This window comes from Neofelis nebulosa, chromosome 2 (genome assembly GCF_028018385.1).
Source record: "Neofelis nebulosa isolate mNeoNeb1 chromosome 2, mNeoNeb1.pri, whole genome shotgun sequence".
Lineage (NCBI taxonomy): Eukaryota > Metazoa > Chordata > Mammalia > Carnivora > Felidae > Neofelis > Neofelis nebulosa.
The window spans coordinates 149744110-149764931 of NC_080783.1; the positions used below are offsets into that span (position 1 = coordinate 149744110).

A 20822-nucleotide genomic window follows, 5' to 3' on the forward strand; every position below is an offset into this window, starting at 1 on the left:
AGGTATCCAAATCACTAAGGAAGAAGTCAAACTTTCACTATCTACAGATGATATAATGCTACATAGAGAAAACTCTAAAGACTCCACCAAAAACTACTAAAACTGACAAAGGAATTCAGTAAAGTTGCAGGACACAAACTTAATGTATAGAAATCTGTTGCACTTCTATGCACTAGTAATGATATAGAAGAAAGAGAAATTAAGAAAACAATCTCATTTATAATTGCACCAAAAATAATAAAATCCCTAGGAATACAGAAGTTTTTTTTTTAATTTTTTTTTTTACATTTATTCATTTTTGAAAGACAGAGAGAGACATAGCACAAGCAAGGGAGTGGCAGAGAGAGAGGAAGACACAGGATGAGAAGCAGGCTCCAGGCTCTGAGCTGTCAGCACAGAGCCCAACACGGGGCTTGAACTCCCGAGCTGTGACATCATGACCTGAGCCGAAGTCGGACGCCTAACCGACTGAGCCACCCAGGCGCCCCCAGAAGTTTTTAACCAATGAGTTGGAAGACTTGTACTGTCAAAATTATAAAACATTGATAAAAGTAATTGAAGGCAACACAAACAAGTGGAAAAATATTCCATGTTTATGGATTGGAAGGACAAATATTAAAATGTATGTATTACCCAAAGCAGCCTACAGATTTAATGCAATCCCTATCAAAATACCAACAGCATTTTTCACAGAACTAGAATGAATAAGACTAAAATTTGTATAGAACTACAAAAGACCTCAAATAGCCAAAGCAACCCTGAAAAGAAGAACAAAACTGGAGGTGTCATAATTCTAGACTTCTAGTATGCTACAAAGCTGTAGTAATCAAAGCAGTATGGTACTGGCACAAAAACAGACATATAGGTTAATGGAACAGAATTGAGTCCAGAAATAAACCCACCATTTTATGGTCAATTAAAAATTGGACAGCTACTTGCAGAAAATGAAACTGGACAACTTTTCTTGCACTATATATAAAAATAAATTTAAAATGGATTGATGACCTAAATGTGAGACCTGACCTGAAACCATAAAAATCCTGGAAGAAAGCATAGGCAGTAATTTCTCTGAAATTGGCCATAGCAATATCTTTCTAGATATGTCTCCTGAAGCAAGGGAAACAAAAGCAAAAATAAACTATTGACAGTACATCAAAATAAAAACCTTCTGCACGGCAAAAGAAATAATCAGCAAAATTAAAAGACAACCTACAGAATGGGAGAATATATTTGCAAATGACATATCTGGTAAAGTGTTAGTACAGAAAATAAAGGACTTATATAACCCAACACCAAAAAAACAAATAATCCAATTTAAAAATGGGCAGAAGACCTGAACAGATATTTCTCCAAAGAAAATACACATATGGTGGACAGACACATGAAAAAACGCTCAACATCATTCATAATCAAGGAAATTCAAATTAAAACCACAATAATATATCACCTCACACCTGTCAGAATAACTAAAGTTAAAAACACAAGAAAAAACAAGTGTTGGTGAGGATGTGGAGAAAAAGGAACCCTGTTTCACTGTTGGTAGTAATGCAATCTGATGCAGCCACTGGAGGTTCCTAAAAAAGTTAAAAATAGCATTACCATATGATCCAGTTATCACATGACTGGTTATTTATCTAAAGAATACTGGGGCGCCTGGGTGGCTCAGTCGGTTAAGCATCCGACTTTGGCTCAGGTCATGATCTCACGGTCCGTGAGTTCGAGCCCCGCGTCGGGCTCTGGGCTGATGGCTCAGAGCCTGGAGCCTGCTTCCGATTCTGTGTCTCCTTCTCTCTCTGCCCCTCCCCCCTTCATGCTCTGTCTCTCTCTGTCTCAAAAATAAATAAACGTTAAAAAAAAAAAAGAATACAAAAACACTAAATTGAAAGGATATATACACTTTATGTTTATTACAGCATTATTTATAATAACCAAATTATGGAAGCCTCCCACATGTCTATCAATAGACAAATGAATAAAGAAGAGGTGGTATATATATGTGTGTGTATCTACACACATAGTATATGTGTGTAGACATACAATGAAATATTATTCAGCCATAAAAAAGAATGAAATCTTGCCATTTGCAACATCGATGGTAAGTGAAATAGGTCAGAGAATGATAAATATCATATGATTTCACTCATATGTGGAATTTAAGAAACACACAAAGAACAAAAGGGAGAAACTAGAAAACAGACTTTTAACTATAGAGGGCAAATTGATGTTTACCAGAGGGGAGATGGGTGGGCAGATGGGTGAAATAGGTGAAGAGAATCAAGAGTACACTTGTCATGATGAGCGCTGAGTGATGTATAGAATTATTGAATCACCATATTGTACACATGAAACTAATATAACACTATATGTTAGCTATAATTGAATTTTAAAAAGTAATCAAATATCCAGTTTATGCCATGCATTCATTCTATAGATATTTACTGAGCAACTGCACTGTGCCAAGTAAGGTGCTAGGCAATGAGATTAGCTGAAATGCTCCTCAAGACGAACAGAACATAGTCTACTCTCAAAGAGCTTATACAAGTTTAGACATTTTTTTTAAAGTAATAATGAGTTTAAAGAAAACAATAAAGATCTATGAGAGTTCATAAAATCTGCCTTCTGTCGAATGTTGTCAGTAAGTAGTTTCTTTAGTGATGCTGAAAAATCCAGAATGCCAGATACACCTTTCTCCCTATGAAATAAAAGTACTCCAATTAAAAAAAAAAAAAAAAAAAAAAAAAAGATCTCGGGGCACCTGGGTGACTCAGTCGGTTGAGTCCGATTTCGATTCAGGTCATGGGTCTCACAGAGTTTAAGAGTTTGAGCCCTGAATCAGGCTCTGTGCTGACAGCTCAGAGCCTGGAGCCTGCTTTGGATTCTGTGTCTCCCTCTCTCTCTGCCCCTCCCTTGCTCTCTCTCTCTCTCTCTCTCTCTCTCACACACACACACACACACACACACACACACACACACACACACACATAAGTAAATATTTTTAAAAAATAGATCTCTTTATCACCTGCTCAAAAGATTTCAAATATCTTTAAGTGCCCGGGTGCTTTTCATCTTCCTTATAGAATCTTATTGATGGAAGCTTTGAGAGAGATTATGGAATTTTAGTACTGGAATGTATGAGAGGGATTATCTAGTCTATCCTCTGTTTTTTAGAATTGGGAAGATGAGACCCAAACTGGTTCCATGACTTGCTTCATGAATGAATAAACTAGAACTTAAATCTTTAGTAATCTATAAATACCATGCTGTTATTTTCCTCAGTTTTAGGTACAGAGATTTTGGTGCAAGAAGGGTTTGATGGGAGGCATCAAACAACAGATTTTCTGACTTTAATTTTGTTTTCATATAGAATCCATGCAAAAAACAAAAACAAAAAACTCAAGACATGAGATCTGCATGAAAGAATGCAGAACTAATTCAATGCCTTATATGTGGGGAAAAATGTGCTGTGATTATAAGCATATACTCTTTTCTGTGAATGATCTTGCTAGTTTATTAGAGTTTTAGGGAGAGCTTACAGTTCAAATGTTTTGCATCACAAGTGTCATAGCAGGAGAATTTCTCTCATTTCTCATCCAACTTATATCTTTAATTAATAATTTAAGAAGTTCAGCCAAGACTAGGTGTTAGCCCTATGTTGATACTTACTTTATCACCTTTGATTTATTGTCATGAGACTCATTCAAAAGAGTGAGATAATGTAAACAACAGATGCCAGGCAGTTTAGTGCAGAGAGGACAGTATCACTTGCCTTTCTATTCTCAAGCTTCTCATAACATAAGTGTGAGTAAAAGCATCTGTTGAGGAGACATTCCAGGCATGTTCTTTTAATTATTGCCAGACGATCCTGAGGCAGAACTTCATTCTGACCTTTTATTTCATGACTCCATGTATGATCCAAGGAAGTAAGAATCAGGTAGTTGTTAGGGAAATGTCAGAGACTGAAATCCCTTTTTGAATACTGAGAAGACCATTGAGTTATATATTTTAGAAAACCTGTATATCCAAATGCCAAGAGTCTGAAATGGAGGAACTGATGTCACAATAAACTATTGTCCAATCAGGAGCCTCTAAAACAATGAAATGTTTGTCTATATTCTAAATTTAACTGACTATATAAAATATTCCACATTATTTATTAATGTCAGGCATGTATTATATTCTCAAATAATGTTTGTTGACTATATGAATGAATGAATTTATTTTAGGGCATGTCTATACTTTTTAAAGTGTTAATGAATACAGGCTTTCTGTATAATTGGCTTTTCTTTAGTAAGTCACCAGTGTTTATAGATAGTTTATCTTCACTTTTCAGAAAATTTAAATTAATAAAGCTAATTAGGCACAGTCTTAGCTTCAAAGACAATAGATAACACAGATGAGTAATCATTTTTTTTATTTACTTGTACATCATTCCAAAAAAAATTGAGAGCTATCTATCTCCTGTATTCAGTAACAGGTATGATTTAGCATAAGTGCTGTGCTATATGGTTTATTCATTTGGTTTATTTGAATTCTTGGGCACTAGATATTGATGTAGTGATTATGTCTGCATGTGTTCCATATATATATATATATATATATATATATATATATATATATATGGTATAAGTGTACCTTACTTAAAAAAATATGCTTAAAGAATGTTTTGTAAAGCGAGTCAAATACTCTGGAAAACAAATTATAATAAGCTATAAATTTTTTGCTGGCAAAGTGTCCTCAGTTTTTGGTGAGCTTGAAAACTTTCATCCCCTATCTATCAAGACAAGATTTATCACTCAGCACAAAGGGAAAGGGATGAACATCTCACTCCAGTTACTGTCTCAGAGTGTCTCCCTCAGTTGCATATGGGATACATTCCAAATACTGTTTTCTTATTCTTTGGACTTGCAAGCCAATCCCCAGAAACCATATATATGTAAAGAACAATTTCCTCCCTTTTATTTAAACAACATTAAGCATTCAGTTTATCGTAAGGATGATAACAGTCATTACCCAAGCATTAAAAGTAGGCTCAACATCACTCATCACGCATCATCAGGGAAATACAAATCAAAACCATGATGAAATATCACCTCACACCTGTCAGAATGGCTAAAATTAACAGCACAAGAAACAACAGGTGTTGGCAAGAATGTAGAGAAAGGGGAAGCCCTCTTGCACAGTTGTGGAATGCAAACCGGTACAGCCACTCTGGAGAACAGTATGGAGTTTCCTCAAAAAACTTAAAATAAAAGTACCTAATGACTCAGCAGTTGCACTATTAGGTATTTACCCAAAGAATACAAAAATAGAGATTTGAAGGGGTACATGCACCTCAATGTTTATAGCAGCATTATCAACAATAGCCAAACTATGGTGAGAACCCAAATGTCCATTGACCGATGAATGAGTAAAGAAGATGTGGCATATATGTACAATGGAATATTACTTGACCATCAAAAAAGAATGAAATCTTCCCATTTGCAATGATGTGAATAGAGCTAAAGTGTATTATGCTAAGGGAAATAAGTCAGTCAGAAAAAGACAGACACCATAAAATTTCACTCATATGTGGGAGAGAAATGAGTGGAAGGAAGATGGGCTAGATGGGTGATGGTTATTAAGGAGGATGCTTGTTGTGATGAACACTGGGTATTGTATGTAAGTGACGAATCATTGAATTCTACTCTTGAAACCAGAATTGCACTGTATGTTAACTAACTAAAACTTAAAGTTAAAAAAATTATGAAACAATAAAAGTAGGCTTAAGGTGTGTACCTTATAGCTACACTACTAACACATATCTTGTCAAAGGAAAGATTTAAAAAGGAAATCTGCCTTTACTGATTCAGACATACTCTTAGTTATTTCTAATCTTTTCATGAATAAAGGTCAGTATTATAGACCAACAATAGTCATGTATTTAGCATACTTTCAGTGCCTATGTGTGGACTCACTGATACTTTGCAGTAATTCCATGGCCCTCAGTGGATTGAGACTTATATTTAGGGAAACCTGTGAGCACGAGTCGGATATTCCACAAGCAGACTGCTGCAATGACATTTTGCTGCAGGGTATTTATTAGTAACACTTGAGGAAAGAGGAAGAGGATGTAAGACTGAATAGATGGAGAAGTCAAATTGATGGGGTCCTACTTAAATTTCAGCCATCCCTACAGAAAACTCTGGATCTTTCATAACCTATCATGTTGGGCTGAATGGCTGGGCTTTTGTACTCTAACTCAAGTACTCTAACTCATAGTATAAGGGCCACCATGGGACGGGTGTGTGGTCAAGAAGGCCCTCTGAAGCTGATGACAGCTTGAGCAGTACCTTCTTCCTTGATGGAGTATCTGGGTGGCCCATATTGGTGTTCACCACAGTGCACTCCTTGTGTTACTTGGATTGATTTCATATCCTTTCAGGTAGATGCTCCTCTAGGATTCTGCTGAGTTATCTTCCTGAAGGAAAACTTAGAAAAGGAGTGAGAGGTACAAATTATAGCCCCTACTGCATCTAGTATTAGGACCACAAATGATATCAATCTTCCCCCTCTTTCTGATGATCAGGGTAAATTAACTATACCACAATGGTGACTTTTCCTTGCTTTCTGGTGCTCAGATACAGAGAACTTGAAGTGCTCAAGGGGCAGACAAACCTTGCAGTTCAATGGAGGTTTTACTGTATCATCTGATAAAAATATGTCCTCTTTGGGCACTAGGACCTCTATTCCAGCAGAGCTTACATTTTGTGGGATGGAAAGTACAGGCAGAGATGTTGGGCATGGTAGTAAGTAGGATTAATTCTGCTTTCACCCCTTGGTTCCAAGACCAATGAATATTTCCTGTTTGAGACCCAGTACCACATAACTGTCTTTGATTCAGTGTATATACTTTTTCATCCTTTGAGTGATGCTTTATCATTAAAAGGTGTCACCTCCTAGTTGGCACTTTAACTGCTCCTTTAGCAGGCTATTCCAATGCTCTGTCAGATTGGAAGCTTCTTGTAGTCATGTGATATAACTATTAAATCCCATGAACATAGGCCCACTGTCAGAACTTTTTTGCTGTAAAGTGGGTGTCGTGCTCTGACACAATTTTGGCGGGGGTCTTGTAAGACAGATATTTTGTAAGATATCAGATACCGCTGCTACTTGAGGCCTGAGGGTAGGAAAGCAACCTACTCCCAGAGTATGTCATTTCTGTTAGAATAAATCGTTGACCTTTCCCGAGTGAACTTGCCCCCAAAGTAGCTGATTGTTCTCCTCAAAGAATGGCATCATTTCATAGACACAGTGTTGTTCTTTGTTGTTTGCAGTGCGACTATTCAGTGGCAGCAGTAATTAATTTAGCCTTGTTAAATGGGAACCCATGATGTCAGGCTCATGCATACACTTTCCATCTCTCCCACCATGCCCATTTCATTCATATGCCCATTATCCAGCACTGTGATGACTAATGACCAAGACTTGCTGATGTCAACTTTCCAAATCATTCTGTATCCTTCCAGTAATTCTTCCATGTTTGACCTTCTCTAGTAGGCATTAACATTTGATACAAATATTTTGTCTAATGTGCCCATCTAAATACCTCATTCTCAAATCTTATTCCCAGTGTTAGTCTCCTTCCTTTCAAGTGCCTAACCCACCAGCTGGGTCACTCACAAATACCCACTAGTCTGTATATATTCTAACCTGAAGCCACTTCTCCTTCCCACAAGGTGGATGGTCTGGGGCACTCCCAGAAATTCTGCTCATTACAAATATTCCATTGTCATTGCCTTTTAAGACACTTTCAACTGAAGCTATAGTGCATCTTCTATCTGTTTTTGGTTCTCAACTACATAGTATCTTAGTTCAGACTGCTATAAGGAAATACCACAGTCTGGGTGGCTTAAACAACAAACGTGTTTCTCACACTTCTGGAGGTTGGGAAGTCCAACATCAAGGCACTGACCAGATCCAGTGATTGGTAAAGGCCCTCTTCCTGGTTTGCAGATGGCTGTCTTTTCAGTATGTCCACACATGGTATAGAGAAAAAGGGCTAGTTCTCTTCTTCTTATAAGGACTTTCATCCCATCCCAGTAGCTCCACTATCATCACCTAATTACCTCCCAAGAGCCCTACCTCCAAATACCATCCCAATGGAGCTTTAACATATGAATTTTGAGGGGACACAAGCATTAATTCCATAGCATTAAGATTACCCATCCATAAACCAAGTTTGGACTTTTTCCTTCTCAAGCAGCTGGACATAGGGGTTCTCCTAGATAGCCAAAGGTGTCTGCTGAAAAGGAGTTTGGGGATCTAGACCACTTCTTCATTCAGTTTGCCTGTACCTCTGTTGTGCTCATGTTCCATCCCACAATGCACTGGAACCATTTATCTTCTGTCTGATACGACAGCTTAAGACAGATCCAGATGCATGGTCATTTGGGCCCATGGTTAGGTGCTCAGTCTCTACCCCAGCCTAGTAGCACGCTAGAATTTGATTTTCAAAACACAAATAATTCTCTGTTGCAAATGGCATGGCCTTGCCTCAAAACCCAAGGAGCCTGTTATGTCCTTCCTATCACAGCTTGCTGTGAGCTCTACATGGCTTCCTTTCCCACCTCTAATGTTTCTAAAACCATAGGGTCTGCCCAGTCATATGGCCCAAGTGGCAAAGCTGCTTACCTCAAAGCTTAGACCCACTACAGGACTTTTTACAATCTCTTGAGGTACGTGCAAGGGTATTAAATCCTATATCGTTGAAGAGTGCTCTCAAACTAATAAAGTCTTTCATACCTATTTTTTGTTATATTTATGCTTTTTTGTATTATGTCATGGCTCCCTTGATTAAGTACCTCTAAAATTGGGTTCCCACATACTCTCCCAGCTCCTACCAGTATACATTGGCTGGATCTTTCATTTCTTTGGCGTATGGTCTGTTCCTCCTATATCAGACATGGCAAGCTCCAGATGGATTATACTGTGATTTACCCCTAGTTATTGGCATAATGGCCAAAAGAGGATGTATAGACAAAGCCTAATTGGGGTACACATTTTCCATAGGAGAGACCACTAGCATTAAGAAGTAGGCCACTTCTGTAAGCTCATAGAGTTCGAAGGAGTCTGGTGATTCAAAATCTTCAGGGACCTCTATACAGGTGTCCCTATGACAAGTGTCAGGATCCCATTTTTTTTCCCCAGCCAAGGCCCTGACCTTGTTCTAATAGGCTTGTCTTGGTTAGAGATTTTACTTTCCCTAGAGTTTGATCATCCTGTTAAATCCTAGGCTTTTACTCAGTTTCTCTGTCCTTCCACTGGAGGAAATAAGAGTCCAAACAACCCTTTAGGGAGCTCTGGGGCATATATGGCCCATCAGAGTAATCCCATATTAGGCAAAAATGGACATGCCTTCATACTCTCACTTTAGTCTTTGGATGTAGGCCTCTCTGCTGAGGACTAGACTTTGAAGAAGTTGATTACAGCAGCAAGATCTTCTTAAAGGGCTGTGTGGGCAGCTCATCTCTATTTGCATCACTACTGCTCTATCTAATTTGTTTAGTCATTCACTCAATACATATTTATTAATTATCTTCTATATTCCAAGGAGTGTGCTAGGTATAAGGGACACAGTATTAGATAAGGCATTATCCTTGCCTTGTAGAGCAATGCAGACTAATGAACGTATAGAGCACACAGACAAATGAACCTGAGGTTACAGACAGCTTCCTGAATGGTAAAGGATGAGGCAAATGAGCTAAAGTAGCTTACTCCAAGTCACAGTGTCAAATAACTATCTCCTTAGCTTATAGATTTCATTTGAAAATAGGGGTGAAGTGATCCAAAGGTTAGTTAGTTTTTTAGGAACAGTGATGTGTTTCCAAACAAACAGAAAAGGTTCATTCATGTTTCTCAGGTCATAAAATTACTCCTAAATGAAACGTCCTGAAGAAACATTATAGAGAAAAAAAATAGACAATATCCTCCTTTTGACCATATACTTTCATGTATAATCAACTCCATAAGTTTTCTGTTTTTCATCCTGTTTTCTAAATGTTATTGTTCTTGGCCTTTCCTTTTCTCAGTCCACGTACTCACTTTGGTGACTTATCTACTCTCCAGGTCTTTACTGTCTATTTGCTGATTATTCACAAATAATAATAATAAATAAATAAATAAATAAAAATAATAATGATCCTTAGCTCTAGACTTACATACTTCATTGTGCAGTGAATATTCCTATCAGAATGTCCAGTATATATCTCCTATTCATCGTATCTGAAAAGGAATTCCTCTTTCTTATCCAGATAGATTACACACACTTTATTTCCACTTTTCTATAAATTCCCCATATCTGTCCAGGCTGACGACAGTCTGTATTTTCATTGTTTTGGACAAATATGTGAAGGTATGAGAATTTAAAATGGAGAAATAAATATTAGATATAGAAGTACATTTTCCCATGTAGTGCTTAAAGTTGTCATTTTCATATCTGACCAGTCTTCAGTTTCTCCTACCCTGGAAATTTTGTACTAGAGTGCATCATGTAAGATTACCAATTTTTAAGGTAAAAATAAAATATCAGCAATTTCATATAGTACAACTGAGTACTACTTTTTTGTGGTACAATGACTTTTAAAATTTTTATTTTTAAACAGAGAGTACACACCAATGCAAACATTGAAGCTAATATGTTTCTAAGATGAAACAGAGCTATATCATAGAGAATTTGTCTTATATATAACATTTTCAAGTGAATTTAAAGAGCTTTGGGGCTGAGATTTTTTTTTTATCTTGCAAATGCAATCCTTTCCACATTGAAAATTTGAAACAATGAAGACAAGTTCTAAACCACTGTTAAGGCGCAATTATTAAGTCTAAGAACTTCGTACAAAATTTTTTTTAACATTTTAGTTTCAACTAGGAAATACTCTAATTTTATATGTCTTTAGTGAACAAGTAGGATGTGGTTACTTTAAAAAATGGCACTAGTGTATTTTAGAGTTTCTACTGACTTTTGGAAAAAAATAATAACTTATTTTCAGTTCGAACAAGTGATTTATTGCACACAAGGCTTTTTGGCCTTTTGAATTTCCGCTTTAGCTAACAAAATTTTTAAATAGACTATTATGTATCCTATTTTATAAGAAGTGAAATGTTTTCAGTTTGTATAGAGTTGTCCAGCTCTTGACACGCAGAGTGTTTTGGTTCTAGGCTTTGTCATTTTCTTTAATGTGTGTAAGATGTAGAATCAGTGTTTTGAAACTTTTTAATGAAAATTCTTGGCCAAAAAGGTATAAATTGCTGATAATTCTTATAAATGAAGGCTATGGCTTCAGTTACTTGTTTGTAGTTCCCTTAAATATCCAAGAGAAATTATTTGGGCTCTGTGGGCTATACAGTATCTGTCACAACTACTCTGCCTTCGCAGAGCAAATGTGGCCATAGAACATAGGTTAATAATGGACATTGCTGTGTTTCAGTAAAACTTATTTACAAAAAGAGGTAGCCAGTCTTTGGAGTCACTTTGCTGACTACTACTTTATCTGAAATTCTATATACTTTATCTTCTTGTAATATTTTTTACTATATACTTTGTATTTTAGTTATTAACCCTTTCTAAATTGACTAGTATAGTGTCTTATATTTGGTAGATAATAAATAACTAATGAAATAAGAATGAAATTTTATACATTTCATCTTTGGGAAAATGTACATCATTCCGACAACACTAATTTAGAATTTTTTTTCTCCAGAAGTGTATAGCTTGAAAATAGATACAAGAAACTAAAGAGGGAATCCTGGGTGGCTTAGTCAGTTAAGCATCCTATTCTTGATTTCGGCTCAGGCCGTGATCTCAGTGTTGTGAGATGGAGCCCCAAGTCAGGCTCCGTGTGGAGCATGGAGCCTGCTTAAGATTCTCTGTCTTTGTGTGGAGGTTCCTCAAAAAATTCAAAATAGCACTACCCTGTGACCCAGCAACAGCACTACTAGGAGTTTACCCAAGCAATACAGGAGTGCCGGTGCATAGGGACACGTGTACTCCAATGTTTATAGCAGTGCTTTCAACAATAGCCAAATTATGGAAAGAGCCTAAGCATCCATCAGCTGACGAATGGATAGAGAAGATGTGGCTTATATATAAGGGAATGCTACTTGCCAATGAGAAAGAATGAAATCATGCCATTTGCAGCAATGTGGATAGAACTGGAGGGTATTATGCTAAGTGAAATAAGTCTGTCAGAGAAAGATGTCATATGTTTTCACTCATATTTGGATCTTGAGAAATTTAACAGAAGACCATGGGGGAAGGGAAGGGGAAAAGAAGAGTTACAAACAGAGAGGGAGGGAGGCAAACCATAAGAGACTCTTAAATACAGAGAACAAACTGAGGGATGATGCGGGGTGGGGGAAAGGGAAAAATGGGTGATGGACATTGAGGAGGGCACTGTTGGGATGAACACTGGGTGTTGTATGTAAGACAATTTGACAATAAATTATATCAAAAAAATTCTCTCTCTCTTTCTCCCTCTGCCACTACCCTACTCATTCTCTCTCTCTGTCTCTCTCTCATACTCTCAAAATAAATAAACATTTATTTAAAAAAAAAAACTAAAGAAAACTAGTGGGAAGAATCAGAGTTTTTTTTTTAAATTTTTTAAAAGTTTATTTATTTATTTTGGAAGAGAGTGAGAGAGAAAGGTAACTGGGGAGGGGAAGAGAGAAAGGGAGAGAGAATCCCAAGCAGGCTCCACACTGTCAGCACAGAGCCTGACACAGCGCAGAGCCACGAAATGCGAGATCATGACCTGAGTTGAGATCAAGAGTTGGATGCTTAACTGAGTGAGCCACCCAGGCACGTCAAGACTCAAAGTCTTAATAAATTATTTATGTTCTCCTAATGTACGTTTCATTAAAGATTCCCTGTGGACAAGGATGTAAGTCTGTGAACTGCCTATTTTCCAGTGAGAACCTATCTCTTCCAAGTATGCCCTTTTGATGGACTGCAACTTCTAATACTTAAATCAGGAGTTACAAACTCAAATGCCCTACTGGGAGCAGACAGGTAGTATAAGTAAGTAAAATGCATCAGGTATAAGAGATAAGAGCAATTGGTATGGACTGTGGTGAACTAAAGAGAGCATCTAAGTAGCAACTGCTACTTAGATCTGTCTAGTATTTGCCTTTGAGAATGCTTGCCTACAAGCAAGCTAGGTCATCTGAAACTAGGAATCTTATAAATCTTTATATATAAAATCTTTTTTATAAAAAATCTCTGGATTTTTAAATCTTAGCACCTAATTCAGTTTCTGTTAATTAATAAGTAAGTGCTGTGAGCTAACCAGAATAGTTCTGTAGGTGATATCTTTCTGGTATACATAGTCAATATTGGGATATGTCAAATGGGCCTACTCCATTCACTCACCTGGGTTATATATATATGTGTGTTAGGAAAAGGTTTTTTTTTTCCCAGAATCAATACTAGTCTGTGTTCAGGTTCTGCTAGTTTGTTTACTCTCTCACTAATAGTTATATTTCACTGTTGTGCTCAGATGTGATTAACTGCCCATTGATCTCTGATTATCTCAGAGTGAAAGTGTCAATGCTCTTAAAATTAATAACCATAGAAATAAATTATTAGATCACTTCCAACTGGATATAACCGCTAATATTAGTGTAGTGTTTAAGAATGTAGATCTGTACTGTCCAATAGGTATATGCCAGTCACAAATGTCACTTAACATTTTTCAGTAGCCATATTTAAAAAGATAAAAAGAAGCAGATGAAATTGATTTTAGTAATATTTTATTTAAGCCGGTATCTCTGAAGCATTATCATTTCAATATGTAACCAACTTAAACAATGATTTGAATTTTTCTTTCTTTTTGTAGTAAATCTTCAAAATCTGATATCTTTACATTTACAGCACATGTCAGTTTTGACCAGCTACATTTCAAGTGCTCAGTAACCACTTAAACTCATCTTTACTATTTAAACTCATTGACCTCAGCAAGCTATTTAACTCATTGTCTTTTCTGTAGGGGCATCAGGATAATACTATCAAATATGATTGTTGTGAGGATTAAATCAGGCACATAAAAAGTGCTTAACATATGTTAGTATATCCTTGATCACCAGATACATTGACAGGTAGGTAGGTAGGTAGGTAGGTCGGTATACACAGGTAAGTGGATAGTTATGTAGGTAGAGAGAGAGAAGAGATTGATATGGATAATGATACAAATATATGTGGATAAAATTATGCCTCATGTATTAATTTCAGTTAGCTTCGACACATCAAATTGTTTTTTCATGATTTAGGTGCCTTCTATATACTAATGCATATTATTGTACAATAATCTATTTAAGCAGGGTCTTTGCTTGGTAGCTATTGAAAAAGAAAATGCTTCATACATCTTTAAATAATAGTAGAAAATAACTTCATAACTGAAAACAGGAGAAGGATTATGCTGTTGTTGTAAAACTTGTCCTGTTATTCTTTGTGTTTTCTATCCTGCTTGAAGTAGAATCCATAAAGACGAGGTGGATGAACACGGAGCCTTGTTCACTCTGAAACAGTATTATGATTGCTTTCTTTCATCTCTTTCAGCACACTAATTCATTCTTCACTCAAGCGGTTTACTCTGTCTTCTCTTGCCTACTGACCTCTTCTTATTCTTCAGCTTTCAGATTAGATGTCAAACTTGAGGTTTACCCTGACCATCTTTCCATAGGTCTTCTCTTTCACTCTCTGCCTGGGCATCATAGTTGTTTCCTTTATGAGCCAATATGATGATTTGTAATTATTCATTTTTTAATTTAATTGTTTTTGTCTCTGTATAAGACTCTTTTGCCTTATGAGGGCAGGGCCTAGGTCTGCTAATGAAATTTCAGCAAAGCAATGTAGTACCTGGCACAGAGCAGGCACAAAATATTTCTTGAGTGACAGTGAATTAATGAATGGGCATGTCGTGGTATTAGAAGCTTTCAAAGAAGTCACAGAAAGGATTTCTTCAGCTGATATACTCACATCAAGAAGCCTTGGAAAAACCGCGACTTTTTATAACATCCACTGGATTATAAACTCCACAAGGGCAGGAATTGTGTTTGGATTTGAAACAGTGCCTCCCAGCACAGGCCTGCCACCCCTTAGACATTCATATATATTTGTTGATTGAGTGAATAGATTAATTTTGGATGTGAAGTCATAGGTTGGACATCTATACTAGGAAGAATTTCATTCTAATATAAAATTTAGGATAAGTTAGAAGGAAACATATTGATTACAGGTGATTTAAAACCAAGATGCTGTAATAGCAATGCAATAAATGTGTATTTTCTGTTATATTTTTTTCCTAAAAGGGACCTGTCGGTTTACCTGGAGAAGTTGGGGTTACTGGAAGCATTGGTGAAAAGGTAATTTCATTCATTTTTTTTAAGTAGTAAGAATGCCAGGCTAAACTAAAAGGAGGTATTTGGTATTTTATGTTATTAATTAGAAATCACTCATAACTTAAAATACATCACCTGTCCTGAATATCTTAAGTATATTGAATATAGCTCATAGCATATATGTTTCTAATTTTTAAAGGGCAGAGTACTCTTTAGGTTGTGATACTGTGCTCCGAAGAGAAAAGATGAAACTGATGGTCTAGATTTATGATTAGACCATATTTAAATCTACTTTATCAGAGCAAGCCCCCTAAAGGAAGCCGTTTTGAAAGAGAATAAATAATTACTACCTGCTCCAAGTCTCAGTCACAATCTCTTGCTGTTCACTTGGAATGCAGTATGCATTTATTCATGGATATTCCTGGCTATTGGAATGGAAATTGTAATTTGCTTAAAGATTACCTAAAATCATTACTTGGGAGTGATTTTCCATGTTGAGTTTCAAATTTAGGGAACCTTTTTTTTTTTTTAAATAAAAAGTAATTCTTTACTTGAAACCTCCAAGGGCATTTAAAATTTCTTTTATGGAATCTTATAATGGACTAGTAGATAATAACCCAAAAACTTTTTGACTCTTTGACTAAAACCTAACTTGCTGAATATAATTTGTAAACGTGATGGTCTAGTGCAATTACTACATGAGGCTACTTTGTGAACAATTAAGTGGAACCAGGACTAGAAGTAAATTAAATAATATTCCAGTTATTTCCATCTGAATTTTTTTAGGTTCAACAAAGAGTATATTTTCACCCTATCCACTGAATATTTCTTATATATTAGCTTACAAGTAAGTAAGTAGTTTATCTGGCACAACATTTAAGGCAGACAGTATCATAGATACAGAAACAATAGCAGTTCCTTAGCTTTCCTTTCGTAGAAGTATTTGAAACCAGTGGCTACTCCTTCCTTTTTTTTTTTTTTTCTTTTCAAGTTTTTATTTCAATTCTAGTTAGTTAACATACAGTGCAGTATTGGTTTCAGGAATAGAATTCAGTGATTCATCACTCACATACAACACCTAATGCTCCTCACAAGTGCCCTCCTTAATAACCATTACCCATCTAGCTCATCTTCTACCCACCTCTGTCCATCAACCCTCAGTTTGTTCTCTATTGTTGAGTCTCTTATAGTTTGTTTCCCTCTCTCTTTTATTTTCCCTTCCCATATGTTCATCAGTTTTATTTCTTTAATTACACATGTAAGTGAAATCGTATGGCATTTTTCTTTCTCTGACTTACTTCACTTAGCAAAATACACTCTAGTTCCATCCACATTGCTGCAAATGGAAAGATTTCATTCTTTTTGATGTTCTTTATTCGTCAGTCATTGGGTGGATGGACATTTAGGCTTTTTCCATAGTTTGACTATTGTTGATAATGCTGCTGTAAACATCGATGTGCATGTATCCCTTCCAATCTGTATCTTTATATCCTTTGGGTAAATGCCTAATAATGCAATTGCTGAGTCCTCAGGTAGTTCTATTTTTAGTTTTTTAAGGAACCTCCATGCTGTTCTCCAGAGTGGCTGCACCAGTTTGCATTCCACCAGCTGTGCAAGAGGGTCCCCCTTTCTCTACATCCTCACCAACATCTCTTGTTTCTTGTTAATTTTATCCATTCGAGAGATGTGAGATGGTATCTCATTGTGGTTTTGATTTGCATTTCCCTGATGATAAGTGATTGTTGAGCATCTTTTCATATGTCTGTTAGCCATCTGGACATCTACTTTGGAAAAATATCTATTCTTATCTTCTGCCCATTTCTTAACTGGATTATTTGTTTTTTGGGCATTAAGTTTGATAAGTTCTTTATAGATTTTTGGAAACTAATCCTTTATCAGATATGTCAGTTGCAAATATCTTCTCCCATTCTGTAGGCTGCCTTTTAGTTTTGTTGATTGTTTCCCTTGCTGTACAGAAGCTTTTGTATATTGATGAAGTCCCAATAGTTCATGTTTGCTTTTGTTTCCCTTGCCTCCAGCAACACGTCTACTAAGAAGTCACTGTGGCTGAGGTCAAAGAGGTTTCTGTCTGTGTTCTTCTCTAGGATTTTGATTGTTTCCAGTCTCACATTTAGGTCTTTCATCCATTTTGAATTTATTTTTGCGTATGGTGTAAGAAAGTGGTCCAGTTTTATTCTTCTGCATGTTGCTGTTCAGTTTTCCCAACACCATTTGTTGAAGAGACTTTTTTCCATTGGATATTCATTCCTGCTTTGTTAAAGACTGGTTACTTATGTAGTTGTGGGTCCATTTCTGGCTTTTCTATTGTGTTCCATTGATCTATGTGTCTATTTTTGTGACAGTACCATACTGTCTTGATCACTACAGCTTTGTAATACAGCTCGAAGTCTGGAATGGTGATGCTTCCAGCTTTGCTTTTCTCTTTCAGGGTTGCTTTAGCAATTTGAGGTCTTTTGTGGTACCATACAAATTTTCAGATTGTTTGTTCTAGCTCTGTGAAAAATGCTATTAGTGTTTTGATTAGGATTGCATTAAATGTATAGATTGCTTTGGGTAGTGTAGACATTTTAACATTGTTTGTTCTTCCAGTCCATGAGCATGGAATGTCTTTCCATATCTTTGTGTCATCTTCATTTTTTTTCATAAGTGTTCTATAGTTTTCATAGTACTATCTTTTACCTCTTTGGTTAGGTTTATTCCTACGTATCTTATTGTTTTTTGGTGTAATTGTAAATGGGATCAATTCCTTGATTTCTTTTTCTGCTGCTTTATTAAGGTGTACAGAAATACAACAGATTTCTTTTTTAATTTTATTTTTATTTATTTTGAGAGAGAGAATACATGCATGCATGCAAGTTGGGGAGGGGCAGAGAGAGGGGGAGAAAGAGAATCCCAAGCAGGCTCTGTGTTGTCAGCACTGAGCCTGACATGGGGCTCGATCTCAACAACCATAAAATCAAAACCTGAGCCTAAATCAAGCAGACACTTAACTGAGTGAAACACCCAGACGCCCCAGGAAATGCAACAGATTTCTGTATGTTGATTTTATATCCTGTGACTTTGCTGAATTTATGTATTAGTTCTAGCGATTTTTTGGTGGAGTCTTTTGGGTTTTCTACAAGAGTATCATGTCTGAAAATAGGGAAAGTTTGACTTCTTCCTTGCAGATTTGGATGCCTTTTATTTCTTTTGTTGTCTGATTACTACGGCTAAGACTTCTGGTACTGAAATTTTTAAATTAAGTCACAGTCAACATATCTAAAATGTATCAATTTTCCCCCCACATTCAAATTGTCCTCTTCCCAATTATCTCATTTCTATTAGTGTGCCTTATACCTATCTCAATTCTTCCAGTCTTCTGGAATAAAAAGAGTGAAATCCATATTTACTTTCCCTTTTCCTTCATTCTCTATGCCTAATCTTTTAGCATGACTTAGAGTTTTTTCTATATAAGCTTTCTTTTTTTTATATATGTAAGCTTTCTTTTCTAACAGTCATTCCAAAGCTATCCCCTCAGACATACTCTTACCATTTTATCTTAAATTTACCTCCTGTCATATTTACCCTGCCCTTCCCTTTAAATCCTCTAATCCATCGCAGGTACTACAAGAGGACTAATTTTGATGGGCATGATGAAACATTTTTAAAAACCATCATTGGCCCCCTATTCCTGACCCTGTTTACTCCTCTACTTTACTGTCAAGGTACTACATAATCTTGGCTCAATCAGTTCATCCAACAAATTTTCTAATATTCTCCAATATAAAGCTTTCTCTCTCCCATCTCATATATTACATACCTGTTCCAATTCCTATTCTCACTATTTTGTTGCTTTAGAATATCCTCTCCTCTTCCCTCTATTTATTCAAAGCCAAACTATAGGACTGAAATTCTTATCTCCTCTATAAAGTCTTCCCAGATTCCTCTAATCCTTCCTGATTTCTTCTCTTCCTGGACTTAGAATAAGCACCACACAATTTACAATTTAATTGTCCTCTAATTGATCACCTTTGTTAATGTCACGTCTCCAAATACTTGAGAGTAGACTCTAAGTCAAATTTCTGTTAGATCTCTCCAACTCTTGTACATTGAAAGTGCTTAATATATATTTATTGATTTTTGACAATCAATAATAATATGACAAATACAAAATGAGCTAATTTCAAAAAATAAATATTTGTAATATTTTCATTCTGAGTTAGTTTCTTCTGTGCAAAGTCAAATCTTCTGCACTAAGATTATGCCAATCTTGGGAATTTTAATGTGAATCAGTTTAATTACTTTAATCTGCTATGGCATGTTTGATTATCCTGATCATACTTAATTGCTCAGGTAGGTTGACAGAACAGAAATAAAATTTTATTCAGTGGTTATAGAGATTAGTTAATTTTGACAATATTTTTGATACTTTTACTACTATTTTATATCTTAAAATGGTAAGCATTTCTCCTTACAAAGCAACAATACTTTTAGTATTTTATCCCTTGAAATATACCTTAGGGGGATTTTTATTGTATTAAAAGTCTAGCAACTTGAAGGTAAAGTGCAAAATTTGTAAATTAAAAAGTATTGGCAATTAAGGTAAGATATACATGTAAGGTATGATTCTGACAATTTCACTTAGCTCAATCATGACTGGTTAGCTTGCCTCAGTGTTTTTTTTTTTTTTCTTTGTTTTAAAAGGGAGAACGTGGAAGTCCAGGTCCACAAGGTCCCCAGGGGGAAAAGGGTGTCATGGTAAGAGCTTAGTGATTTGAAATATATATTTCCAAAGAACATAGTAATTCCAGAGGTGGGATTGCCTTGAATGGAATTTAAGTAAGTGAAAATTTCTATTTTATAGTATATTTCCATTAGAATTTTCTTTTCACTTAAACAGTTTACCTTTCAAATGCTGATTGGCACTAACAAGCATGCAAATCAGATGGCTTGGTCAAGTGAGTCTATCGCTTTAAGAGAAGAATTAAACTGCCATAAATTAGCTGAAATGGATGAAAAAGAAAATTCAATTAGGATTCTACTTTTCTTTCATTACTTATAGTTTATATGACACATATCATCACTGCCACTCGTCTATGAGTTTGTGGTCCTGAAGTAATTCTTTGATATATAAAAGATCAGAATCTGAATTCATCTTACTTTCTTGCACCTTTAAGGTAGTAATAGCTGACAGATGTTATATATAGATTGTTTTTTTTTTAGTTTATTAAATAGTTTCTAAACATGACAGGAACTAGAACAAAAAAAATTTATAAAAGAATCTTGCTTTCCCAAAATATATCATAATGGATCTGGTGGCACATAATACTGTTTACAAATTTATTTTACCCAAGCTACTCTTTTTAAAAAATATTTTTTTTAATGTTTATTTATTTCTGAGGCAATGCGAGAGACAGAGAGCAAGCAGCGGAGGGGCAGATAGACGG

At 35.8% G+C, this 20822-nt stretch overlaps 1 protein-coding gene across 5 annotated transcripts in view; it reads left to right on the forward strand.

Moving 5' to 3' along the window:
* The window catches only part of COL24A1 (collagen type XXIV alpha 1 chain), a 403184-nt gene that overhangs the window by 218170 nt on the left and 164192 nt on the right, over nt 1-20822 (forward strand). For all 5 annotated transcript variants that reach the window (XM_058716744.1, XM_058716741.1, XM_058716742.1 and 2 more), the window contains 2 exons: nt 15346-15399; nt 20080-20133. In XM_058716744.1, coding sequence (XP_058572727.1) covers nt 15346-15399; nt 20080-20133 — 108 coding nt within the window. The remainder of the gene's footprint in view (nt 1-15345; nt 15400-20079; nt 20134-20822) is intronic.